The 21,771-nt window shown below is 30.3% G+C and overlaps 4 protein-coding genes across 4 annotated transcripts; 1 reads left to right on the top strand and 3 right to left on the bottom strand.

Annotated features, from left to right (window-relative positions):
• The first annotated feature begins 2,780 nt into the window (after window positions 1-2,780).
• Window positions 2,781-7,747, top strand: LOC125069774 (neuropeptide-like precursor 1). The gene is made up of 6 exons (XM_047679345.1): window positions 2,781-2,867; window positions 5,166-5,261; window positions 5,336-6,116; window positions 6,189-6,339; window positions 6,745-6,777; window positions 6,966-7,747. Exons 2-6 carry the CDS (start codon window positions 5,166-5,168, stop codon window positions 7,321-7,323), a joined length of 1,419 nt encoding a protein of 472 aa, XP_047535301.1. The 5' UTR covers window positions 2,781-2,867; the 3' UTR covers window positions 7,324-7,747.
• A 609-nt stretch (window positions 7,748-8,356) lies between these two features.
• LOC125069745 lies at window positions 8,357-10,494 on the bottom strand. Its single transcript, XM_047679312.1, has 4 exons — window positions 10,358-10,494; window positions 9,759-9,947; window positions 8,892-9,067; window positions 8,357-8,460 (listed from the first exon to the last, which is right to left on the bottom strand). Exons 1-3 carry the CDS (start codon window positions 10,400-10,402, stop codon window positions 8,921-8,923), a joined length of 381 nt encoding a protein of 126 aa, XP_047535268.1. The 5' UTR covers window positions 10,403-10,494; the 3' UTR covers window positions 8,357-8,460; window positions 8,892-8,920.
• A 3,569-nt stretch (window positions 10,495-14,063) lies between these two features.
• LOC125069828 lies at window positions 14,064-14,983 on the bottom strand. Its single transcript, XM_047679418.1, has 2 exons — window positions 14,904-14,983; window positions 14,064-14,485 (listed from the first exon to the last, which is right to left on the bottom strand). Exons 1-2 carry the CDS (start codon window positions 14,940-14,942, stop codon window positions 14,141-14,143), a joined length of 384 nt encoding a protein of 127 aa, XP_047535374.1. The 5' UTR covers window positions 14,943-14,983; the 3' UTR covers window positions 14,064-14,140.
• A 3,078-nt stretch (window positions 14,984-18,061) lies between these two features.
• Window positions 18,062-18,692, bottom strand: LOC125069895. Its single transcript, XM_047679499.1, has 2 exons — window positions 18,575-18,692; window positions 18,062-18,481 (listed from the first exon to the last, which is right to left on the bottom strand). Exons 1-2 carry the CDS (start codon window positions 18,608-18,610, stop codon window positions 18,182-18,184), a joined length of 336 nt encoding a protein of 111 aa, XP_047535455.1. The 5' UTR covers window positions 18,611-18,692; the 3' UTR covers window positions 18,062-18,181.
• Between the last annotated feature and the right edge of the window lie 3,079 nt (window positions 18,693-21,771).

Below are 21,771 nucleotides of genomic sequence, written 5' to 3'. Positions count from 1 at the left end.
GGTGTGGTTATCCCTGGTGTTAGCGGTAGTTCAGCAGTGGACAATGTGTGTAGATGTGTAGAGCATGGGGCCGAGAACGTCCAAAAACACTGACGAATGGTATTCCCTTTGTTCTAGGGACTTTCTTATTACGTCACATACTCTGTGGGCTTGATCCACTGTGTGTGAATTAGTGATCTGGTATCACTTTACGCTCCAAGAGGCTTGGCATTATTCTGCGAAGTATCGTCTCCAGTACATTCTATAGAGTAGGCAGCAAACTGATTGTTCGATAGGATGTTTTTTGTATTGTTTTTTAGATGATCCGCACAAAAGTCCGCTTTGTCCTGGCTTGTTGTAGCCCAGTCGTTTTCCTTTTTTATTAGGATTTTTGGTAATTTGCGTCTGTCACAAGAACGGGTGATTTTCCAGAGCAAGTAGTCCCTGGCTTTAGTAGCAGTTAGAGACTCCAACTTAGCTTTCATCGTTAAGTTATAGGCATTATTTATTGCTTACTTCAGTTTTACTTTAATCTTTAATCTTTTACATTTAGCTAGGCTTTAATCTTTTACATTTAGCTATAAAATCTATATTATTAAACAAATCAATAGAGTTACAAAAAATATATAGAAACACTTAAATCAATCAACATTCTTGTATATATATCCCAATTATAAAAAATATGTTGTCATTGTGCCGAAAATATACTTACTTTGTAAAAAAAATGCAAAGGAACACTCGAGCTCCAAGATTAAAAATCTCTTTTTAATAAAGAATAAATAGTTACATACGTCATGATAAGTCGTGAGTTGCTGCATACATTTTTTAAATTTAAAATTATAGTAGAAACGTGTAAATCATTCAAGTAAGACGAAACTAACTGCTCCCTCTGCGTCAAATCAGTGAAGTTATGTGACCCGTCTTCAAATTGCATATCATATATTGCACCCTTTGAAGTAGATACTCAATTTTATAACATAAAATATAAATGTTGACAACCCTAGTGACGAGGTCTATCTTTACTCAAGTTTTTAAAATATTTTTTTTAATCATTAAGGGTACTGCGGATCAAGTATGTAGGACCTTGTAAAATGTTTTCCTAATAAATTAAATTTAGTGTGTTTATTTAGTATTTTTAGTATTTAAAACTGATAAATCTTAGAATTATTTTACAATAAAGAGAGTTAGAGAGAAATATAGGGTAACATTGTATTTGCAGTCTAAAAACCAAAACGAAAGATGTATTTAAATAATATAAAATACGTCATAACATAATATGACTCTTATGTGCCGTATACTTACTAGTAAAAATTAAACTGAACGACCGAACCCAAAATATTGAAAATGATATATCGATTATAATATATAAAAGTTAGTTAAGATCTCAAAGGAAAGCAGTTACTGATTGATGCTTATTCCTTCTAACCACACCTTTTTACCATTTCATAAGAATATTAATAATTAAACAATAGTAGGTAGTTGATACTTCTTGAAGTATAACGAGGCACAGAAGTTATTTGTTTTGCCCGTCACTTAGATGTCTTGTATTCAGGTAACAAAGGAAACTTTATGCACTTTAATGGAGTGTCCAACTTTTATTCATTAGAGTTGTTTCGTTATCGTATCTCGATTTATTAATCAAATTTAATGTAATTTTCTTTAGTTTGATTCAATAATAAAAAAATACAATAGTGATTATTGATAAAAGTAACGTAAGCCATTTTAGGTTAGTTATACTATAATAAATAGTCAATAAATAGTCATATAATATAGCACAGTAAATATGTTAATTTTAAACAAAGATTGAGAGTTGAAGCTTAGGCAAGTGACACTGAGATTTCATGTGTTTTTTATGAGTTTATAATTCATTTCGTGCTCGAAGGTTCGTGAGGAAACTGGCAATGAAGTAGCGTCGTGGAATAAGCTCCAAACCTCCTCCAAAAGAGTCCAATAGTGTTACATCTACTTTTATATTATTTTAATTTTATATACCGGTAATAATTACTTAACTTAGGAAGTCAGTAACAGCTTAAGTAAAAATATAAGCCATACAATGCTTATAGGTACATGAATAAGGTAAATATTAATTAAGCATGTCATAGAAAAAATATATAATAGCTTTGCTATGAACGTAACCTGCTGCATAAAAACATAGATTTAAAGGTTCATGCATAATTGACAACATTTTATATTATTCTCGCGATTATAATAATATAGGTAATGTTTATCGTTTCGTTACATACGAGTACTTACAAGTACAAGTAGTATTTGTTGTTTTGAGCAACTTAAAATACATTCAGTGACTCTTAACCTCTGTAAATGAATTATATACATAGATGGAAAGAAGGGTCGCAATAAATAGGTATTATTTATTTGTAATTGAAGTAAATAAACAAATGTTAAACTGATACCCTTAGGGACAGGAATTCAAGTAAATGTAAGGCCTGATTAATATGTATGAGAACGCATTTCGCAATAGCGACCTCCAGTAAGGCCTTCGATCATTTATAAAGATAATTATATAAGGCAATACCCACCTGCACTCAATTTAAATGAATCCAAGCAAACTAAGTGCCCATCAATTAAAGTGCATATTCTGCAGTGTGTAAGTACCTCGAAAACTCCTCCCCTAAGTACACCTAGACAGAAATGCACGTGAAATTACCTCGATCTTATATACATACTAATAAGACTCATATTTTCGTAAATATCCTCTTTCAAAAGTAGCCTATCCTACGCGCATGCGCATTGAAAGTAAATCACGGTATAAAAAGCTCTAACTCCCTGAAATACACATCATTCCCGCCAAGATCATAAAGTTAAAAGAACTCCTGAGTAAATATTAAAAAGTTTGTGTGTGATAGACAGCTGTCAAGCCGACAGTGAAAGTAAGTATAATTAATTAAGTACAAGTTAAAATTTACGTGACTTTTATAAAAATATGAAATGGTTAAAAAATAATTGTAACGCAATTCCAATTAAAAAAAAATTTTACAAAATGTTTTTTAGAAATAGCAAGAAAACGAGCAGAATTAGTATTAGTGAAGTATTTCTTTAATAAATTTACTTTACTGCATTGTCACAATATTGTCGTTTCAGAAACTAAGACTACTGTTGCAATTAAATTTACTTTAGTTTAAACTTATTTTAGTAAAAACTAAAAATAAAATAGGTACGTTTGCACAACTTAAATTATCTAGTTTAAAGATATGATCTTTGTCCCATTTAAAATTTATAGTAATGTAACTAACTGTAGAATAATATTTTATCTCTAACGGGGTTATTTAATACTAATTGATGAATGGATTAATTAACGTATAAATCAAAATACGAATATAATCATACGTATATAATATAATAAATACGTATATAATCAAATCACAATTTTCACACTTTTCTTGTAGGTTCTTTACTAACCTAAGCCCATTTGAAAGTTACTCTATTATTATTATGAGACTGAACCCTTTAAAACGTTGTACATAATGTCAGGTAACGCCTATATAAATATAAGTTTAATATAAATAATAGTTTAATATAAATTAGGTACATCTAAAAAAAAGGTAGGTTGAAAACGTAAGTAAGGTGTTTTGGTGCTTATTTCGATTAGTATTTAAACCAGTAAACATCTTGTCCCGTCCCGTATGGGCTTTTTCTAATTAAGTGTGATAATGAATATGTTTATTTGTTTCTTTTTATTCGATAATTCTAATACGGTAGAAAAAATAAAAAAAATGATTTTTTACTGAAACTTATCTATGAAAGGTAAATTGTTGCTTTCTAGATACATTTCTACAGATCTAACATAGAAACTATTCTTGAATGTTTTGTAGCGATTTTTTTACTATGATAATAAATAATATTTGCATAAATCTAGTAAAATAAACTAACAATATAAATGGACTTGGAGTTTCGGATATTTTTCGAACAAGTAGCTATAATTTTTAAGATGTTGCGAAATTAAATTTATGAATTTTTATAATATTTCATAACTACAGAATATTCATGAAATACTTTAAACCGTACGAAGTAGTACTTTATAATATTTCCTTAGTAAAAAATGGGTCCTTTGTACATATAAGAGTGAACCGAGTTACTTTTTGCCAGGACTGTTTTTATAAAATAATTCTTTAACGAAACCTTTTTTAATCAATCGGATTAAGAGTTGTTGCGCGGATACGGGAAAACCGAACTACTATCACTTTATAAACTTAACATGATAATAAATTTAACATCTTCAAAAATATACTTGGTGTTTTTTTTAAATGTAATCGATTCTATAAATTTGAGAGCTTCTTTTGTTTTTACGTTGTGGCAGTCGCATTTAGCAACATGAAATTTATTATAGAATTATAATATTAAATAACGCCGCAAAACGGGAACAGCTACACGTAGTATGAATTCATTAAAAATTAATATACGTTTTATAACTGTACGGCATTTACACGAGGCAGCGTCTAAAATGTAATAAAATTTCCATTATACCTTGAATGTCAATGTATCGGCGAGAGAGTGGAAATAGCGATATATTGAAGTTGAGACCACTAACGCAGCGCTCGCTTAATTGAATCTGTCATGTTTGTATCTTCAGAGTGACTATTGCCGAGATTTTTTATATCCTTTGCAGATATCAGTTGTAGTGGTTCGTTTTGAAATCTAGTTTCCTGTTAAAATAAATTTCGCATTTAGATAAAAAAAATTTCACTTTAAAATATTTAAATTTAAAATTTAATTTAATTTTACTCCTACGGGATTTTTATATTGTTTTGGGTACATAAGCTAGCGATATAATTATACAATCTGGTCCAAAGTTTCATTAAGAGTAAATGAAACTTTTGTACATATAATAAGGAATTTTGGTAGGTTTATAATTCCGCAGATATTTTCTGAAATATTAGTTAATTGTTAAGTTAGTTGTTATTTCTAAGTTTTTAGACATTCCTTTCTAAGCTGGGTGTACATTTTTTACGATTGAATACTTATAACTACCATATACTCGTACAATATTTGTACAAACTTTGAGACTGTAATTCAATAAGAATTAGAATTTAACTTTTCATAATAATGCGTATCAACAAAACATGAATAATATTTTATTTCAAATCAAATTAAAGCAACGTAGGTAATAAATTATTTAAAAAAAAGACGATAAGCAAATTTTTATAAAACTGAGAATTGTTTGTTTTTAGATGAAGGGTTTTACACGTTTGGGTTTCAGAAGACATAGACGCGGGATTATAAGTTTAACAACACTTATTTTGGCGTATTCTATGTATATCAATGAGGTGAGGTTTATTGCACTCAGACTATCATATTTATTATATGACTAACATTCATTAACATACATTTTCAATAATAGGTTATAGGGTTACCTACTGATACTTCTTCAAACACATGGCCGACTTTTCCACGAAGAAATGTAGCAGCCTTGGCTAGGGACGGATATTTGAGAAGTGCAGCTTCTGGTTACAAAAGAAGTATCTCAACATTGGCAAAAAACGGTCAACTTCCGACCTTTAGATCACCCTACGACGAAACAGATAAGCAAGAACAAGATGAAGATGTTTCTCACGATAAAAGGAATTTGGCTTCCATCGCGCGACTCCGCAGCTACTCAGCTATGAAAAGAAACATACAGTCTTTGGCAAGAGATGGCTATCGTTTCGGGAGAGGACAATATAATCAGCCAAATGACAAACGCAATATCCAAGCCTTAGCCCGTAATGGATTGATTCATAAAAAAGACGAAATTGTTGGTGATGAATATTATTATCCATTCTATCAAAATCCCGTACCACCACTGTCAGAAATGGATGGCCCGTTTAATATCAATGAAATGTACGATTTCCAACAATCGATAAACCCCGACATGCTGCCGCCGCTCTCTCAAGTGTTTAAACGAAGTGATGTCGGATTTCCACCAGGTTTTGTTTCAAAAATGGACTACGATGATAATTGGAATCTTAAGAGAGGTTCAATGGGGTTGCCAGCACATGGTCTCTTTAGACCAATTTATATCGACTCCGCTGGTAATACTAGAAGCAGACGATCCATATATTCTATTCCTGATGTGCTCGACCGTAATGATATTGATATTCCAGAAGATTACGATAATGAAAATGAAGATAAACGATCTGTAGGTGAGTTACAGGTTAATTTGGGTTATTAATCAAGTTTAAAACTTTGTTATGCAGAATTTACATCTGTTACAGATGATGAGGATATAGCGCGTGAAAATTTTGAAAAACGTCATATTGGGTCGTTGGCCCGGTTAGGTTTATTGCCCTCATTTAGATTTTCTGGTGGCCGATACAGTAGGTCTGGAAGAGCCAGATTGTTATTGCCTAGTCAAGAATTATACAGGTGTTTAAAATACGACTATAGTTGCAGTTACTGTTATAGTATGTGTAGATTAGGGTGTGCTTTAAGGCTTTTCAAAGAGGTTCTGAAGCTAAGCAACAATTAGAGGCATGTTAAATGTTTTAGAGGTGTCACGTTTTAAATGTTTAGTATCGATGTCCTATTTGTTTATTTAAAAAAAATGGAAGATTTATCGAAAAGTATTTGAATTTTTTTGGCACTGTACAGCATGTTTCTTAAATATTGTTACAATTTTTCAAATAACTTCAAAATATATGTTAACAACATTCCACTTTATGTTGATCGGTGTTTAATAGGTTAATGATTAAAACTGTTGTGAATTTAGTGTCTACGTTTTGTGTGTATGACAAACTATTTTGTTATTAATAAGTATAATATGTTTTTCAGGAAGCATTCCCCTGACGAGAATTTCGGGATTAGGTATTGTATTGTAATTGTACATTAAAATTAATTGCATAATTTTATACAATTAATATATTTATTGGGTTAAATATAGTATAATTTGTTTTATTCTTTTGAATTGGCATTCAAGTAAATATATACATTGTGAATTAATTGTATGCTAATCAGCTATACTTGAATCTATAATAATAATTATTTTTTCCCAGGGAATATTTCTCTGATGACGAAGCTAGCACATCCTTCGATTCAGACGACTCCGACCTACCGTCGCCGCCAGTACTTGCTAACTCGCACCCGACCGGCCGGTACCTCCACCGACCGCTGAACAACGATCTACCGAACATGCCGCTTCCCCAGTCTCCTTTATCTTTGAAAAATCCTGATACATTTGCCAAAAACCGCTGGCAGAGCAAAGATAACCCTAAGTTTTATTACTTCAGGTCATTAAAAGTCCCTTATCACTCTTCAGGAAAGCGGTATTTGGTGCTTCCAGCCGTCGATAATATTCTTCTTAGGAAGAATTACCGCAACAGCAGTCTACCAAGTCGTCGTAAGAACCAGTAGCTATGCCATTGTAAGCTGAGTGATAGAAAATTACTCGGCTTGGTCGAAGCTAAACCATAATAAAATTAAAAAATATTGTATAATTTGTTTTTTTTTTTAACTATGTCTTTTTTCTCGGTATTTAAGCTTCGACTTAATCCACAGACAACTATGGCATAGCACTGGTAACAGATATATAATTATATGAGTTTTAACTGTGGGATCATGTTTATTGAAATTCTGACAATAAATTTAGTCATTAAATTGTATTGAAATTTATCAATGGTAGGCTAGCGGTTATGGCAACTTCGGATATACTTAAGATGACGACATTGGCTCGATCGTGACTACCAGATGCATACTAACGACTTTAATTCTAGATAAATTTTAAGGTTACATTGCCAATCGCAAATTACGTGTCTAAATTGATTATTATAGATACAAAATTAAAAAATATTAGTCAAACTAAAAAAAAAAAAAAATTAGATACGTGTTTAAAATTTATCTGAAAATATTCTTACAATAAATGTTTTAAATAATATTAAATTCCCTTGTATATTACGAGTTGTGATAATTCCTACATTCAATGTTTAACATATCGAAAATGGTCTCTTTCCTGACTAGAATTACGAGTAGCTGTGTTTGACAAATAAGCAGTTTGATTATTTTGTGAATTTTCATGTCACGTTTTAAGCTTTGAGCTTTAATGTCATTATTAATAAATATATTTAATTCTTATCTTGGACAATAAGCAAGCAATTTTCGGTGACCACATAAAGATAATAAATTTTGAAAATGTTGTACTGTAGTCTTCTTTCCATTGTCTTTTTAGATATTATTGATGTATTTTTAAGATTGTAGGTAACTATTTAATCAACTAGAGTCCTATTTATTGTAAATAAATGAATACAGTCATTATATACTTGTTTTATTTATATACAGTGTCGTAATATTATAATTCATTATTTTAATATCACTTTCATGTTTCCAAAGAAGAAACTAAATTATAATTGATTAAATGAGTTAGTCTAATGGTTAAAGAAAAAGATTTTGCAATAGTAAAACGAATGCGGACGCTAATAAATATTTATTTCAAATAATTTTATGATTCTGATTACATTTCAATTATTTTACTTTTTTTCATTGTGATGTAGTGATCTGGAACAAAAGAAAAATTGTATATATTTAAAATCAAAACAATTTAATACTAAAACGCTCATACCTCAAGCCAAGCGACTTAAAATTTTGAACACTACGCTGATATACAGTGAATATTTTTTTGATAAAGTTTCCTTAAAATGCGGACGGCTTAAAGATTTTTACTTTAATATACATAGTTCGCTGTCTTATAAAGGGAAGCTGTATTATATGTAATATGAATATTCTATGTATGTTTTACATAGTATATGTATGCGTGCAATGCTTAGTAAACTATATTTATTTGCATACATTTCTAAAGTAAATCTTTACTAATATTTAGATAATGATGATTGTTATAATAACTTGAAAAATTCTTAAATTAATTGCATTTTTTTTTAATAAAAAATGTATACGGAAACATTATTATTATTTATAGAAATTGTTCTTACCTGTTTAACGATATGTTTGTATAATTGGTTTAACCGGATGTGCAAGCGGAGCCGGGAATGAATGAGCATCTTCCACCGTTACAGTAAGGAAGGAGTCCACGGCAGTTACGTACAATGCCTACACCGCTAGCAAGACAGCGGAGTGCCTGGGTACAGCTGGCGCAAGTGGATCCGGCCTGAAAAAAAACACATTTTATGTACATAATTGTAGAAAAATATCCATGGCATAGGTTACGAAGATTTTATCCAAAGGTTGAGTTCATTTGAGAAAATAATTTGGATTTATAATTAAAGTTCATATTCAGTAAATCAAAATAGTCTTGCAAATTTTCGAAAAATATTAGTATTCTTTTAGTTATGCACAACTCAAATTTATATTTTCGTTTCGTTGCCTTTGTAGATAATTTTAGTATCTAAGTTTTTGGATTTCTATGTCAAGAAATTCCCGATAGCCATCCGAATTAAGGAGCTAACAGTATTATTCTCCCTTACAGCTAAATGCGTAAGCCCACCTGTGTCCGAGCTTTCTGCCGTAGAGTCGATTAGTTGTCCCATCAGATATCACTACGCAGAACGTATTATAATGCTACGTATTATAGTTGACTAGGCTCCGTTTAGAATAGTCATCATTTGTGACTTCACTATTGTTATTTATTAATGATGTTTTAAGGCATTGACGCTTTTTCTCAATCCATACGTACTAAGTTTCTAAATTATTTTTAAAATTATCACATCACTGCATAATATTTTGAAAATATTTTCCAATTTCATAAGAGTACATTATTTATATGGATAACAGTATTGTAGTCTCTCGTGAAAAAATAACAAAACCAAAAAGACGTTTTCATGAATAAAACATTGCCATACTTGTGAGGTATAGTTGCAGCTGGTCGTTACAGGAAATAGGTTGAAGAACGTTCTCTCTTGAGGTCTGCCGCCCTCTTCGTTCGGTGACCTCGCTTCACGTTCAGCTTCAGCACCAACATCTACTTGGTCAAAGAACTCTGATCCCTGTTCTAAAGCACTCTCTTCGGCGAAAATTAAGTTTACAGCTACCTGTAAATGAAAACCGAGATTAGATTATATAATTTATCTTCTTTAATTATTACAATCTAATCTAAGACCGCTCTTTTAGCGATAAGACCGCCTTTTGTACAGTGTTTTCTATTTTGTTGTGTTGCTTCTTGTATTTTTTTGTTTCGGTGTACAATAAAGTATATTTATCTTATATTTATCTTACAATTATATTAATGTTAATCTTTCAAATGTATGGCGATTCATGTGGATTTTACTAAAGTTCACAAATCTATTAACCGTCCGAAATTAAGGAAAATTTCGGTTTCAGATAAAATTCTGACAAACGAATTTCCACCAACCCATGGAGAACCGGGGTAAATAAGACTCTTATCATCTCCTCAAAAAAAGAGGATGCTTTTCATCCAAAAAATATAACAAATTTATCTTACCAGCGCTGTAAAGAAAGCGAAAATGTAGATGTTGCCAGCTGCCATTTTTTTATTGAATAGTTTTTTTTGAAGTATGAAACTATATCGTAGTGATGATGTTCGATTTGATTGAAAGCTAGAAAGTAAATCGAGTTTATATACTACTGATAAATAATAGCATTTGTGCAAAATTCCAAGCGACAGGGCTGTCGTCTTAACATAATGTATGATATTTTATTGTTCATTTGTTCTAAATGTAGGATTATTCATGCTTTTAATTATTATGATAATGTGATTTCGGATTTGGTCTATGTTACGATGTTCAATATTGTCCAAAAAAATATTATTTTAACTGTTTTAATTTTTTGCTAATTATAAATATTAATGAAGTAAACGTATAATAGTGTAATGCTTTTTCTAATTTTAGTGCGTTCAAGTAGGTATCAGCCTACAAAATACTACTATTAAAACTTTCTTCCAACCTAATCTTTAATGTTTACCTATTTATTTTGGATTAGGTAAAGGTTATTTTAGAAGGATTTTAGATAGTATTAGATAATAGATATTAACGTTATGAGGTATATAATATTTTACAAAAGAGATAATGTAGTAATATATAATAAGTTATATAGCTACTCTTCACAGAGTTGAATTTTTATGTTTTTTTGAAAGCCAGTCACAGAGATGCCTACGATAGATGGTCGCAAGGATGACTGAATATAACAGTAATGATATCATTGATGTGTTTTTACTATATTATAATTTTAAATTTATCGTATTAACTACCATTAATACGGTCATGGTATGGGGTCATCTTTATTTTATAGGTGGCGAGTGTGGCGTGCTTTCAGAACAGTTGCTTAGTGAAAGTCTGCCGAGACACTACCTGCCTAGGAACTGTTCAGTCTTGCAACGTTCAATATTATGTTACTTGTGATTTGTGTGTCCATTTTGAAATACAGTGTTTTTGTCAGAACGCTATCATTACACGGTACCTAATATAATAATATTTGCGTTTTCACTTTTTGAATCTTTGTTCCGCTTTTACATTAGTATATACATATACTTCGTTGCTATATATTAGTATGATAATAAGAAATATATATGTAAATAGTTTAGTAAGTTTTCAACTAACAATTTCGATGTTTCACATCTGCTGGGCATAACGTGACGCACGCACGTGATACATTTTGTGATAAATATAATGATATGTTCAGAAAATAAAAATGCACATGTATATCATGACACAAAAGTTTTGATTGTGTTTATTCTAAATAAAATAAATAAATAAATTATAATTATAATAAATAAATTTGTAGTAATTATTTGTGTCAATTAAATGTAACGTACATGGTATCACTAAAATTGAACAAGTCATTTTGATAGGGTTGAAATAAGCGAATTTGTTTCTATACGGAAACCTAGAAATGTAATCAATAACTTGTTCGGAGAACTTACTTTCGAAGAACATAAAATTGATCAATCTTGGCAAAATTTTATAAATGCTACTTTCAACTATTTGTAATGCAATCTATTGATAGTCATAGCCTAACAAGCTTAGACGTATAATGAAATGGTAATTATGGATAAGCGGTATATTTATGTAGATGTAAAAAAATACAATACAAATACTCTTTACAACACGTATAAAAATTAAATAAGGATAATAAGAATTAAGATGTACAAATAATATCGACTCTCCTACACATTGATAAGAAGATACTTTTATACAGGTAGATAATTTTGTAATCATTATAACATTATTTTGTGATTCTTGTAGTCTTTTATTTTTAATTTGTATATATTTATTTAAGTATTATAGCATGAATTCTCGTAACCTGGAACTGTTATGTTAACACCCGTTTTACTTTTTGGTATGAGAGATGCAAAGTTTACCCTCATGCTGAATAAACTATTTTTTTCGTCAGAGGTTTACGTTATATTTGTCTAAGCGTAAAAAAAGCATCTTATTAGGATAAAATGTAAATGATTTAATATTATATTTTAATTTTGATGTTAAAATAATTAGTCTATACCATTAAGAAAATAAATATATATGTAAAAGGAGAATCTTTTTTTTAAATACAATCATTTCGAAATATATGCATTCGTCGTATTAAATGAATTTCGTAATTACGAAACTATGCATTAAACGTACAACATACAAAAACCATAAATATAATTTAAGTCTTTAATCGTGGGCAAGTAAGATTACACTGACAAATATTTACAAAATCTTAAAAATTCTACGATCATCTCAACCCTGGTATTAAGCGTGATATTAAACCCAAAGCAAACAATGTTCTGAATCGAACAATTAAATACAAGCGGTAGAGTAAAGGCGGTTCTCTTACGCGGACACGTATAAACAATAGAGCAACACTCGTGAGGTCGTGATGCATGGCTCCGACAACAAGCTTGATAAAATTGAATAGTCACAATAACAGGCGAGATAATGATATCTAAACATTCAAATATATTTGTGAACGTATGATGTTGACGACATCTTGTTTGTGTTGCGCGGAGTTTTCATGTTGCTTATTTCATGATTTATATACATAAAGTATTTTAATAATAAGTATATTTTTTAAAAGCGGTAATTAAAATAAATTTGAATATAGTCTGAATTTTTTTTACGCACACTTATAATTACATGGGTAGTACATGTCTGTGGTGCATCCTTTTGATCAATACTTTGTGTTGCTATGTTTGGGTTGGAAGAGTGAGTGCTCCAATGTAATTACGTGCACAAGGACCAAACATAATGCCATCATCGTCTAAAATAGGGTTTGGATAGATGTTTACTTCTTGCAGTGTCGATGTATATGAGTAAAATTACGACGATGTTCGATTTGTCTACCTTCAAAAACTGTTTTAAAAAATTCTATTTATGTTTTGCATTTTCAATAAGCTGTGCAGAGACTAGGATTTTTGTTTACATATCAAAATAAAATGTTTAAAGTTGGAATTTGATGCTATAATGAATATATTACAGTGAGAGGCTTCATTTCTTATTTCTGAATAAATCCGTATATTTCTTTGAAAATTTGAAAGTGCTTAAGCTGAAGTAACAAATAACAGAGCGTGTGATGATTATTTGAAGTCAATGTCATATTTAGTCGAAATAAAAATATGGTTGAAATATAATAGTAAAAATATATAGTCATTTTCTTTATAAGTAATCATTAATAATATCTACTTCTCGACATTATAAAATAGTAGTACCTGAAATGAAATGTCGAACTTATCCATAAAACTTAAATTTCTAAAAATATTATTAGGGTTGGTCCATTTTGCACAGTTGCCTTCAGTTTCATTTGACGAAACTACATACCTTTTTACCAAGTACTTCTATTATTTTGCACAGATTAATATTTCAAGTAGTCCAATAGCAGCTTAATTGGCAATTGAGCGGCCAAGTATTTACGTACAGCATATTTTCTCCGTACCTTCCGAATTTAGGGCTTTTATTCGTCTGACATGGGTTGCAAGATATCATTTAAATTACAAAGGCGAGGAATTTTCATTAAACACTAACATTTATCCTGCTCCTATAAACTCTAACCTAATTGAATTCTTTTGTCATGTGTAGTTACAGACAGTTAGTGAAGAATGTTAATTGTATCGGCTTTCTGACAAAGGCTGTGATAAGAACTGTGTGATTTCATTTGGAAATATTTGGTTTTTCGAATTAAAAGAACCAGATGTGTTTTATAGATTTTTTTTTTATAATTATACCATATACCCATCGATCCCAATATATAACAAATGATATTGTTTAAATTTTTAAAATATTTACGGCATTTAAACACATGTAGTACTTGGTATAGAGGAACAAATGCCGAAATTGCAGTAAGGTCTGGCCGGATTATTGCAGATTTTCAAAATACCACCGATTGGTTTGCAGATTAAACGCGTGTTGCAGTCGTGACAAGATATTCTTGGTACAGCTGTAATATCGCATGTCGTCCAGTTTTGCGGGTTTTGCAGTACGTTGGGACCAGCTTGGTCTTCATTAACTTCGTTGATATCGTCTTCGTTTTGAGATGCTTGGCGTCGAATTCTGCCTTGATCTTGGTGTGGCCCTCCTTGAGGCCCATGTGGACCACCTTGAGAGACTTGACCGTAACAAACAGTCAATAAAGCACTCTGAAATTTTTAAAGATTAATGTAAATACAATCTGAAGAGTAACAATTTCGTTATTAGAATTCTTTTCACAGCGTTCCGTTGAAATCCTTTGAATTTACTCTTCTCGTATTGAATGTACGAAGTGGAACTAATATTTGTTTCAGTCGAACACAAAGAAACATTTTTAAACGTAATACAGAAAAAGATTACTATTGTTTTTGTTATTAAAATGTGTGTTTATATGCAAAATATTTTTATGTGTGAAATAAATATAATATGGGGTCGCTTTTCGTTCAGAATCTGCAGTCATGTTCAGAATTTCATCCAAAATATGCAGTTTTTCTCACGAAATGTTCCTATTGCACAAATTAAGCTAATTCTGTTATATCTCATCATAAATAACAAAAAAAAGGATAGTAGTAGTTTGTAATTTCTTACCAGAACGAGTAAGGCCACAGTGATTTTCGAAACAGCCATTGTTAGATTTAAATTAATATGATTGCAGATATATATTCCATTGCTTTTATACTGCAGTGGTTATCTAAACAAGCTATCCCCCGCTTAGAAAGTACAAACAAGGAAATTGCAAACAGGGTTTTCCAACAGCGTGTAGTCAACAACGGAAAGTTTATTGTTTTGTTCAGAAGTTGCACCTCAATTGTAAATTATTACGAGAATTTCAATTAATCATATTATCTTTTTTTATATAAATACGGCTATTATAAATTTAGTGATATTATATTTTAATTTTTTTTTTACAAAATGTAGAAGTAAAAAAGGTTTAGAAAAATGAAAATGAAAATTGAAATTTAGGAATTAATATTATTTAAACGTCTTGAAGTCTTGAAGTTGAGTTTTGAGTTTGAGTTTTGAATTGACGTAAAAATAGAAATCCATCAATTATAAATCTATTTTGCCTCAGCCACCAAGGTGGTTTCAAACCTCAGCGATTAAACAATGTAATTCACTCTGGAACTGAATTGAATTATAATACACATGGAACTGTCTCACATGGTTTTCTGGGGATATTTTAGATTATCGTTCAGCACTAGATGATCAATTGTAAGCCAAAGATTATTTATTCAAGTATGTTATGTTTCTATAAAACAAATGTTAATACCTTGAATTATGAATTAACACATTACAAAATTACGTTGGGTAAAGGCTGTTAATAGTTTAAAAATAATAATAATTTATTTTCTCAGTCAAATGAGACTCAATTACGAAATTATAATAATAAAGGGCTTATGTTAGTAATAAAAGTAATTAACAGGGAAATTAACATTAACAAATGGTTTAATCTACTACAAACACCACAGTATAATTTTCCAGCTGAAACTTTTCAACAGCGTCTAATACAGATTAGCTATCTTTTTCTGGATTTTTTTGATGCTGGTCCGCACCCTTTTTTTCTAACTCGTTGGGAAAACGCGTGATGCGTTTCCATCACGTGGAAATGGGGGGGGGGAGTATTTGGGACGCCGAGTGCGCCCCGGCACACCGGAATACCTACTAAGAAACCAGCGGAATACCCTCTTCGTCTCGTCGGCGGGCGCCACGGGATCGTTTTCGCATGCTACCGTGACGCCCTGTGACGAATTGGCGGTCACATATGCCGGCTTCCAATACCTAGAGGGAATTTTTAGGGTGCTGAGAACCCCTAATGCCTGCGGCGCCATATGATGGCCTTTTTCGCCTCCCCGGCCGTCTTCGGTGGAGCGGCTCCGCGACGACGATGACGTTTTTGCAGAAAGATCGTATCTCCGACTAGCACGTCTCGCTACCGAACATTCCATTGATGATACTCGGCAGCGAGAGGTCTCCGCCAATAGTTAGCGCCAGGTTATGCCGCTGGTGCCCTCATGCAGCACACTCACTCAGGATGTGGTACACTGTATCCACTGGCGCACCACACTCGTGGCAGGAGGGTGACACCTCCCGCCGCGCTATCCCGTGCAGGTACTTAGCGAAGCATCCATGCCCGGTAAGTACCTGCGTCATTCTGAATGTGAGTGTGTCGCTTTTCGTTTTGACCCAGCCACTCAAGTAGGGATGTACCGCCTCCACTTTCACCAGGCCGAGCTAGTCCGCACCCAGCCTACAAATGATCATAATATGTATTCTTATATCTAGAAAGTTTATATCAGTTATTAATTTATTAAAAGTGATTTTAGTATTACAAATTATTTACAAATATTTGAAAGAAATCAAATAGATTTTCATTTGTATTCTAAGCCAAAAGTTAAAGCTTAGATTTTCTATTTAGAGACGATGTTGCTACGCGTAGAGAGTATCCAAGCTGGATTATAAACAATTGTATATTTCCTTTACAAAAATGTTAACCTAAGAAATCTTAGTATGTTTAAATTTTATTAGTTTTGGATTTTCATATGTTGACATTTCATTTTTATCTACTACTTTAATCGCAAATGCACACATTTAGTTTGTAAAGTGTTTAATTGGTTCTCCGTATACGTGTGAGTGTAGACATTCGAGTTGAGTAAAAAATTTTAACATATTTGATGAGATATTCGATATATGTGTGAATTGCGAAAGGGATTTATAATTTATAGTATTATTTTATTAAATCGGTCGCGTGTCAAATGTTACAGACCGGAATTTAATTAAACACTCAATATATCATTTTCGTATTTATTTTGCTGGTACCCATGTTATATTCGTGTAAGCGCCGTTTAATGTAGATATACATGATTGAAGTCAATTTGAAGTATTCAATATAAGCCAATATGAAAGCAATATTGTTAAGATTTGTGTGCAATCGCAGAACGGTTTCATTTTTAAAAATGGAATTTCAGCATGTGAAGGGTTTGATGAATCTGGGTCTGTGAGGCTAGATATAAGATATAACAGTATTATTGATGATTTTATATCAGATATATTGTTATAATAATATACAATGGATATTTGTATTTCAGTTAATTTATCGAATAAATTGAAATATACAGAAATGTAAAATAAAAAAAAAAAACTTAAGATGAGAAAGTTATTACGAAATTGCTGTTGTTACGTGAATTGGTGAATCACATTCATACATTTTTTAGAGCACTATGTAATCATTTTTTCATTATAAAGCGACTTACAGTACCAAATACTTCCATAAAGTATTAAAAAGGCACTTTTGTCTTTAATAATATTCCGTCATTTCAGTTCAATATAAGAAACTACAAAGTTATAAAAAAATTACAATGATTTCATAATATTTGAAGTTAATAAAGCTTCAATTATTATCTGTGCAATAAGTTCTGTTCTAAATGGTACATTAAATTTTTTTTTTTTTTTCTAATTATATTTATTTCTTTCTAAAAATATATATATATATATTGCTATGACAATATTCTACGATTTACACAATGTTTTTATTAATTGATTTGGTTGAATAAAATAATTTAAAAATAAGATTTAGATTCAATAGAAGAATAAGTATATGTATAAATATTGTATATAACAATTAAATCTCAATTATTTTAAATTATTGGTATAGTTTTTTTATTGTTATTAAATTTTCTTTAATTTTGTAAATACGTATGTATAACTATAATGATAGGGTTTACAAAGAAATGAAAATGCTATATAGGGATACACAACTTTATTTTATAATTTATCGAAATTTAATTTTAATTTATAGAAATTTACAAAGCACTAGTATTTGTTTCTCAGAACAATAATTGCATTTTATTCATTTAAACACATCCTCATTAAGCCGTAGTCGCGGGCACGACGGGTACCGCACATTCTTCAGAAGGCGTGGCCGAACATTCACCAAGATTACAGTGCGGCATGGTTGGGTCACTGCATACTCTTTGTATAGCTCCTACTTTAGTGCAAACCATCTTTGTTGTGCAGTCAAGACAGGACGATCCAATCGTAGTACAGGGTGACCATTGTGGGTACCACGGGGCTGAGGAGACCCATGGTGGTATCCAAGGGTTAACACCTCCAGCTGGTGGCCATCCTGCAAAACCGGGTTGAGCAGGCACTGCAGCTGCTATTGTGATCTGTAAAGGTAGTAATTGCAATATTTATTATTCTATATTAATAAAAATTATATGTTTATATTTAAAAAAAATAAATAAATAATAAATACTTACAACAATGCACAAAGCGAGAATAATTTTTGAATTCATAATTATCAATTGGGTAAGTTTCAGTTGATTATTATATAATATATTTCAGAATTAATTACTGGTGAGAGTTTATTCGAATGATGCTATCTTGTGGCGTATTCAGCTTTTTATACCCCTTTCAATGTTTGATCACAGATTATAAAAACAACCTAATTAGATATCAACAGAGCGGTTTTTCCAATGGAATCGTAGTGTAATAATAGATAATGCTTAACTGCGCATACAGATAAACTGATATTATTGTTTGCTCGTGGGGGTTCTTTGAATTTGTATAGTTAACAACTTACTTGATTTGACTTAAGATCATATCCTAGGTGACGCAGAGGGTAACTAAAACTTAGGTGCAACATTCTAAGCACTAAAACTCATGTTAGGTTAGGTAGTTAGAGGAGGTGAATTTGTATCATAAGGGTACCATGAAACTAAGCAGATACGTGATGATGATTTCACTTATTATCAGCTGTTCCTTTCCGGACAATAATTATAAATACTATAAGATACAATATCAATTATTATAATAAGTACGTATAGAAATTTTAAAACATTTATTTATAGGTAGGTACACAACCAGAATAAAATCAAAACATATTTTAAAATAACGGACTTACACAATATTGAGGTTTGCTCAGAACAATTATATTAATACAGTCATTGCTTTTTTCTATAATAATTAAAAATTGATAAATCACAGTAAATAAATAAATTAAAATTTATTAATAATAATTAATAGTTTAATTATCATATACATTGAATATTTATCATTATTAAACTGATACCAATACATTCATTGATTTAAATTATTTGAAAGAAGTAAGAAAATAAATAAAATTAAAACAATATTTTTAATTAATACAATTGTTGAAACAAAATTAAATTCAGTAATTCCGAAATATCTATCAATAGTTATTTACGATCAAACATTGTATCGTAGATATACAAAGTTTTTAAATTTTTGAAAATTTATCATATCATATTTTCTGATACTATATCTACTTGTTAATTTAAGTTCAAAATATATTACTAAATATTATTGTAAGAGGGCTTAGAACGAGCAATTTATATTTATGTCCTAAATTTTATTCCTTTTTAGAATAAATATATCAATGAGCTTATAAGTTAACTTACACTTTGAACGGCTCGATTAGAGGAAGTACAGTTGGACCTTTTCGTAATGCGCCTCTTTACGCCTCTCGCCTCTTGGCTACGCTAAAGGGACTAAAGTAATAGATTTAAATTGATTTTGAATCACTCTCTGTAAATACGTTCTAGAAAGGAAATGTCTATGTCTAATTGTTGTATTCAAAGTATTTTTATCATTAAAAAAGGTATGACTAAAATAACTTTATTTTAGTTAAAGTTTTTCTTTCTAACTGTACCGTGTTCATTGTAAATAAGAGAAGTAATATAAACTTTATTAACATTTTTATAAGATATGTTCAAGCTATTTATCTCGTGAAAACTTTCCCAATTTAATACGCTGAGCCAAGGAAAGTACGGAAAATTTCAGATACTTCTTTACTTTAGATATTAAATTATGTCATTTTATTAACATAAAATTTGTTTTTTAAATAAATATTAATTTTGAAATGCTCTTATTTAAATTAATACATTACGAAGATCTAGACCAATAACTGTGAAAGTAATTAAAATAAGTAATAAAGTAATTGCAATAATGTTCTGATTTTTTAACTTAATGACTCTTTCCCAAATAAAAGACATTTACACCAAAACTGTTTTGATGGGATTAAGAGTTACGTTTAAAATGAAAGTTTACTTTAAAATATTAATTTTACTTTTAAGATACCATAAATTATATTTAGGGTTATTCTTACCAAGAATTTATTTATAATAAATATTTCGATTGTACGATTATATGTTACTTTTCAATCCATGTTATTGATTTGTCGCCCATTATTATAATTTCCTATAATTTATCGTTGAATTAGACATTATTAGTTAATAAATGATATAGAAGTATATATCATAGCATAATTCTAAGTATAGTATGCCATAATTAGAAAAATCAATAAATGCTTTTTGATAGAATTTATAGAGCTGATATAAAAATAGTTATCACGTAATCGTAATGAAGGTTGGTGGTACAGAATATTGTTTGTTTGTTCGTTCAAACATGATAACGGCCCGTCAACTCACAAACATTTTAATTCATTTTGACATAGAGTCGTTTACACAAAGACACACGCAATATATACGTGCAATGAATTCTATGGATTATACAAAAAACAAAATGTTAAATAATTTTTGCTATTCAAATATAGAAATTACCGAACGGCTGTTTCTGAACGTAATGTCACTGCGTCACATGTTTGTACATTTATTCAACATCAACTGTTAATACCCTCACGTATTTATATAAAATAATAGACTATTTTTTTAAAACAAAGCATCTAAATAAAATAAATATATTTATATAAGCCAGAAACATTTTTCATCTTCTTACTGAGCGATGAACTAGGTTTTTAAATGACAATCAGGAGAGTCAGAATCGAACCTGTGACTTTATCTTCGCTAGCACACGGTTCTTACGGTTTCTTTAAAATAAAAATAGAAACTAATTCTTGTATTTTCATGACGGTACTTTAAATCGTCAATCTCTATGTGATTGTAACCTGTTGTGTTTGCCTTAATAAATAAATAAATAAATAAATAAATAAATAACTATAAATGAATATATAATACATTCCACCGGTTTCGAAATGTAGATTCTACTGAGAATAACGGTCATGAAACTCAGTAGTTACTCTTTACATGAATTTCGCAAAATATCATAATTATTTGCCAAAATTACGAATAGCATTTTCATTGAAATTTTGGTTCTATAAATAATTCATTTGAATAATTGATTACCACACAAATTTTCATTTCATTAAATTATATCATTTGATAAGCAATTGATTTATTAATTACGCTAATTAGCATAAGAGCGCTGCTTTGGACTCGTTTGAAAATATAATTAGTTATGTTGTTTCGTTTAGATAACAATTATTTGATTGAACTTAATTTTGGAAATTTTATTTTAACATTCGTCATCTGAACAATTTCGGAAACGTTTTTTGTAAAATGATCATTTTTCATTTTTTTTTTAATCGAACGTTAGGAAACCAGAATTAAATACCAGAACCAGACTACTAATACGGATG

The sequence above is a fragment of the Vanessa atalanta genome, chromosome 16 (assembly GCF_905147765.1).
Source record: "Vanessa atalanta chromosome 16, ilVanAtal1.2, whole genome shotgun sequence".
NCBI lineage: Eukaryota > Metazoa > Arthropoda > Insecta > Lepidoptera > Nymphalidae > Vanessa > Vanessa atalanta.
This window is presented reverse-complemented; position numbering and strand designations above follow the sequence as displayed.

Excerpts from the sequence above, each read along its gene's own strand:
- LOC125069774 (XM_047679345.1), top strand. The coding sequence starts at position 5,166 with ATGAAGGGTTTTACACGTTTGGGTTTCAGAAGACATAGACGCGGGATT. Across the intron at positions 5,262-5,335 it reads ATTCTATGTATATCAATGAG|GTTATAGGGTTACCTACTGA; the intron begins GTGAGGTTTATT and ends TTTCAATAATAG. Across the intron at positions 6,778-6,965 it reads GACGAGAATTTCGGGATTAG|GGAATATTTCTCTGATGACG; the intron begins GTATTGTATTGT and ends ATTTTTTCCCAG.
- LOC125069745 (XM_047679312.1), bottom strand. The coding sequence starts at position 10,402 with ATGGCAGCTGGCAACATCTACATTTTCGCTTTCTTTACAGCGCTG. Across the intron at positions 9,948-10,357 it reads TCGCTTTCTTTACAGCGCTG|GTAGCTGTAAACTTAATTTT; the intron begins GTAAGATAAATT and ends TTTCATTTACAG. Across the intron at positions 9,068-9,758 it reads GCTGCAACTATACCTCACAA|GCCGGATCCACTTGCGCCAG; the intron begins GTATGGCAATGT and ends GTTTTTTTTCAG.
- LOC125069828 (XM_047679418.1), bottom strand. The coding sequence starts at position 14,942 with ATGGCTGTTTCGAAAATCACTGTGGCCTTACTCGTTCTG. Across the intron at positions 14,486-14,903 it reads CTGTGGCCTTACTCGTTCTG|AGTGCTTTATTGACTGTTTG; the intron begins GTAAGAAATTAC and ends TAAAAATTTCAG.
- LOC125069895 (XM_047679499.1), bottom strand. The coding sequence starts at position 18,610 with ATGAATTCAAAAATTATTCTCGCTTTGTGCATTGTT. Across the intron at positions 18,482-18,574 it reads TTCTCGCTTTGTGCATTGTT|ATCACAATAGCAGCTGCAGT; the intron begins GTAAGTATTTAT and ends CTACCTTTACAG.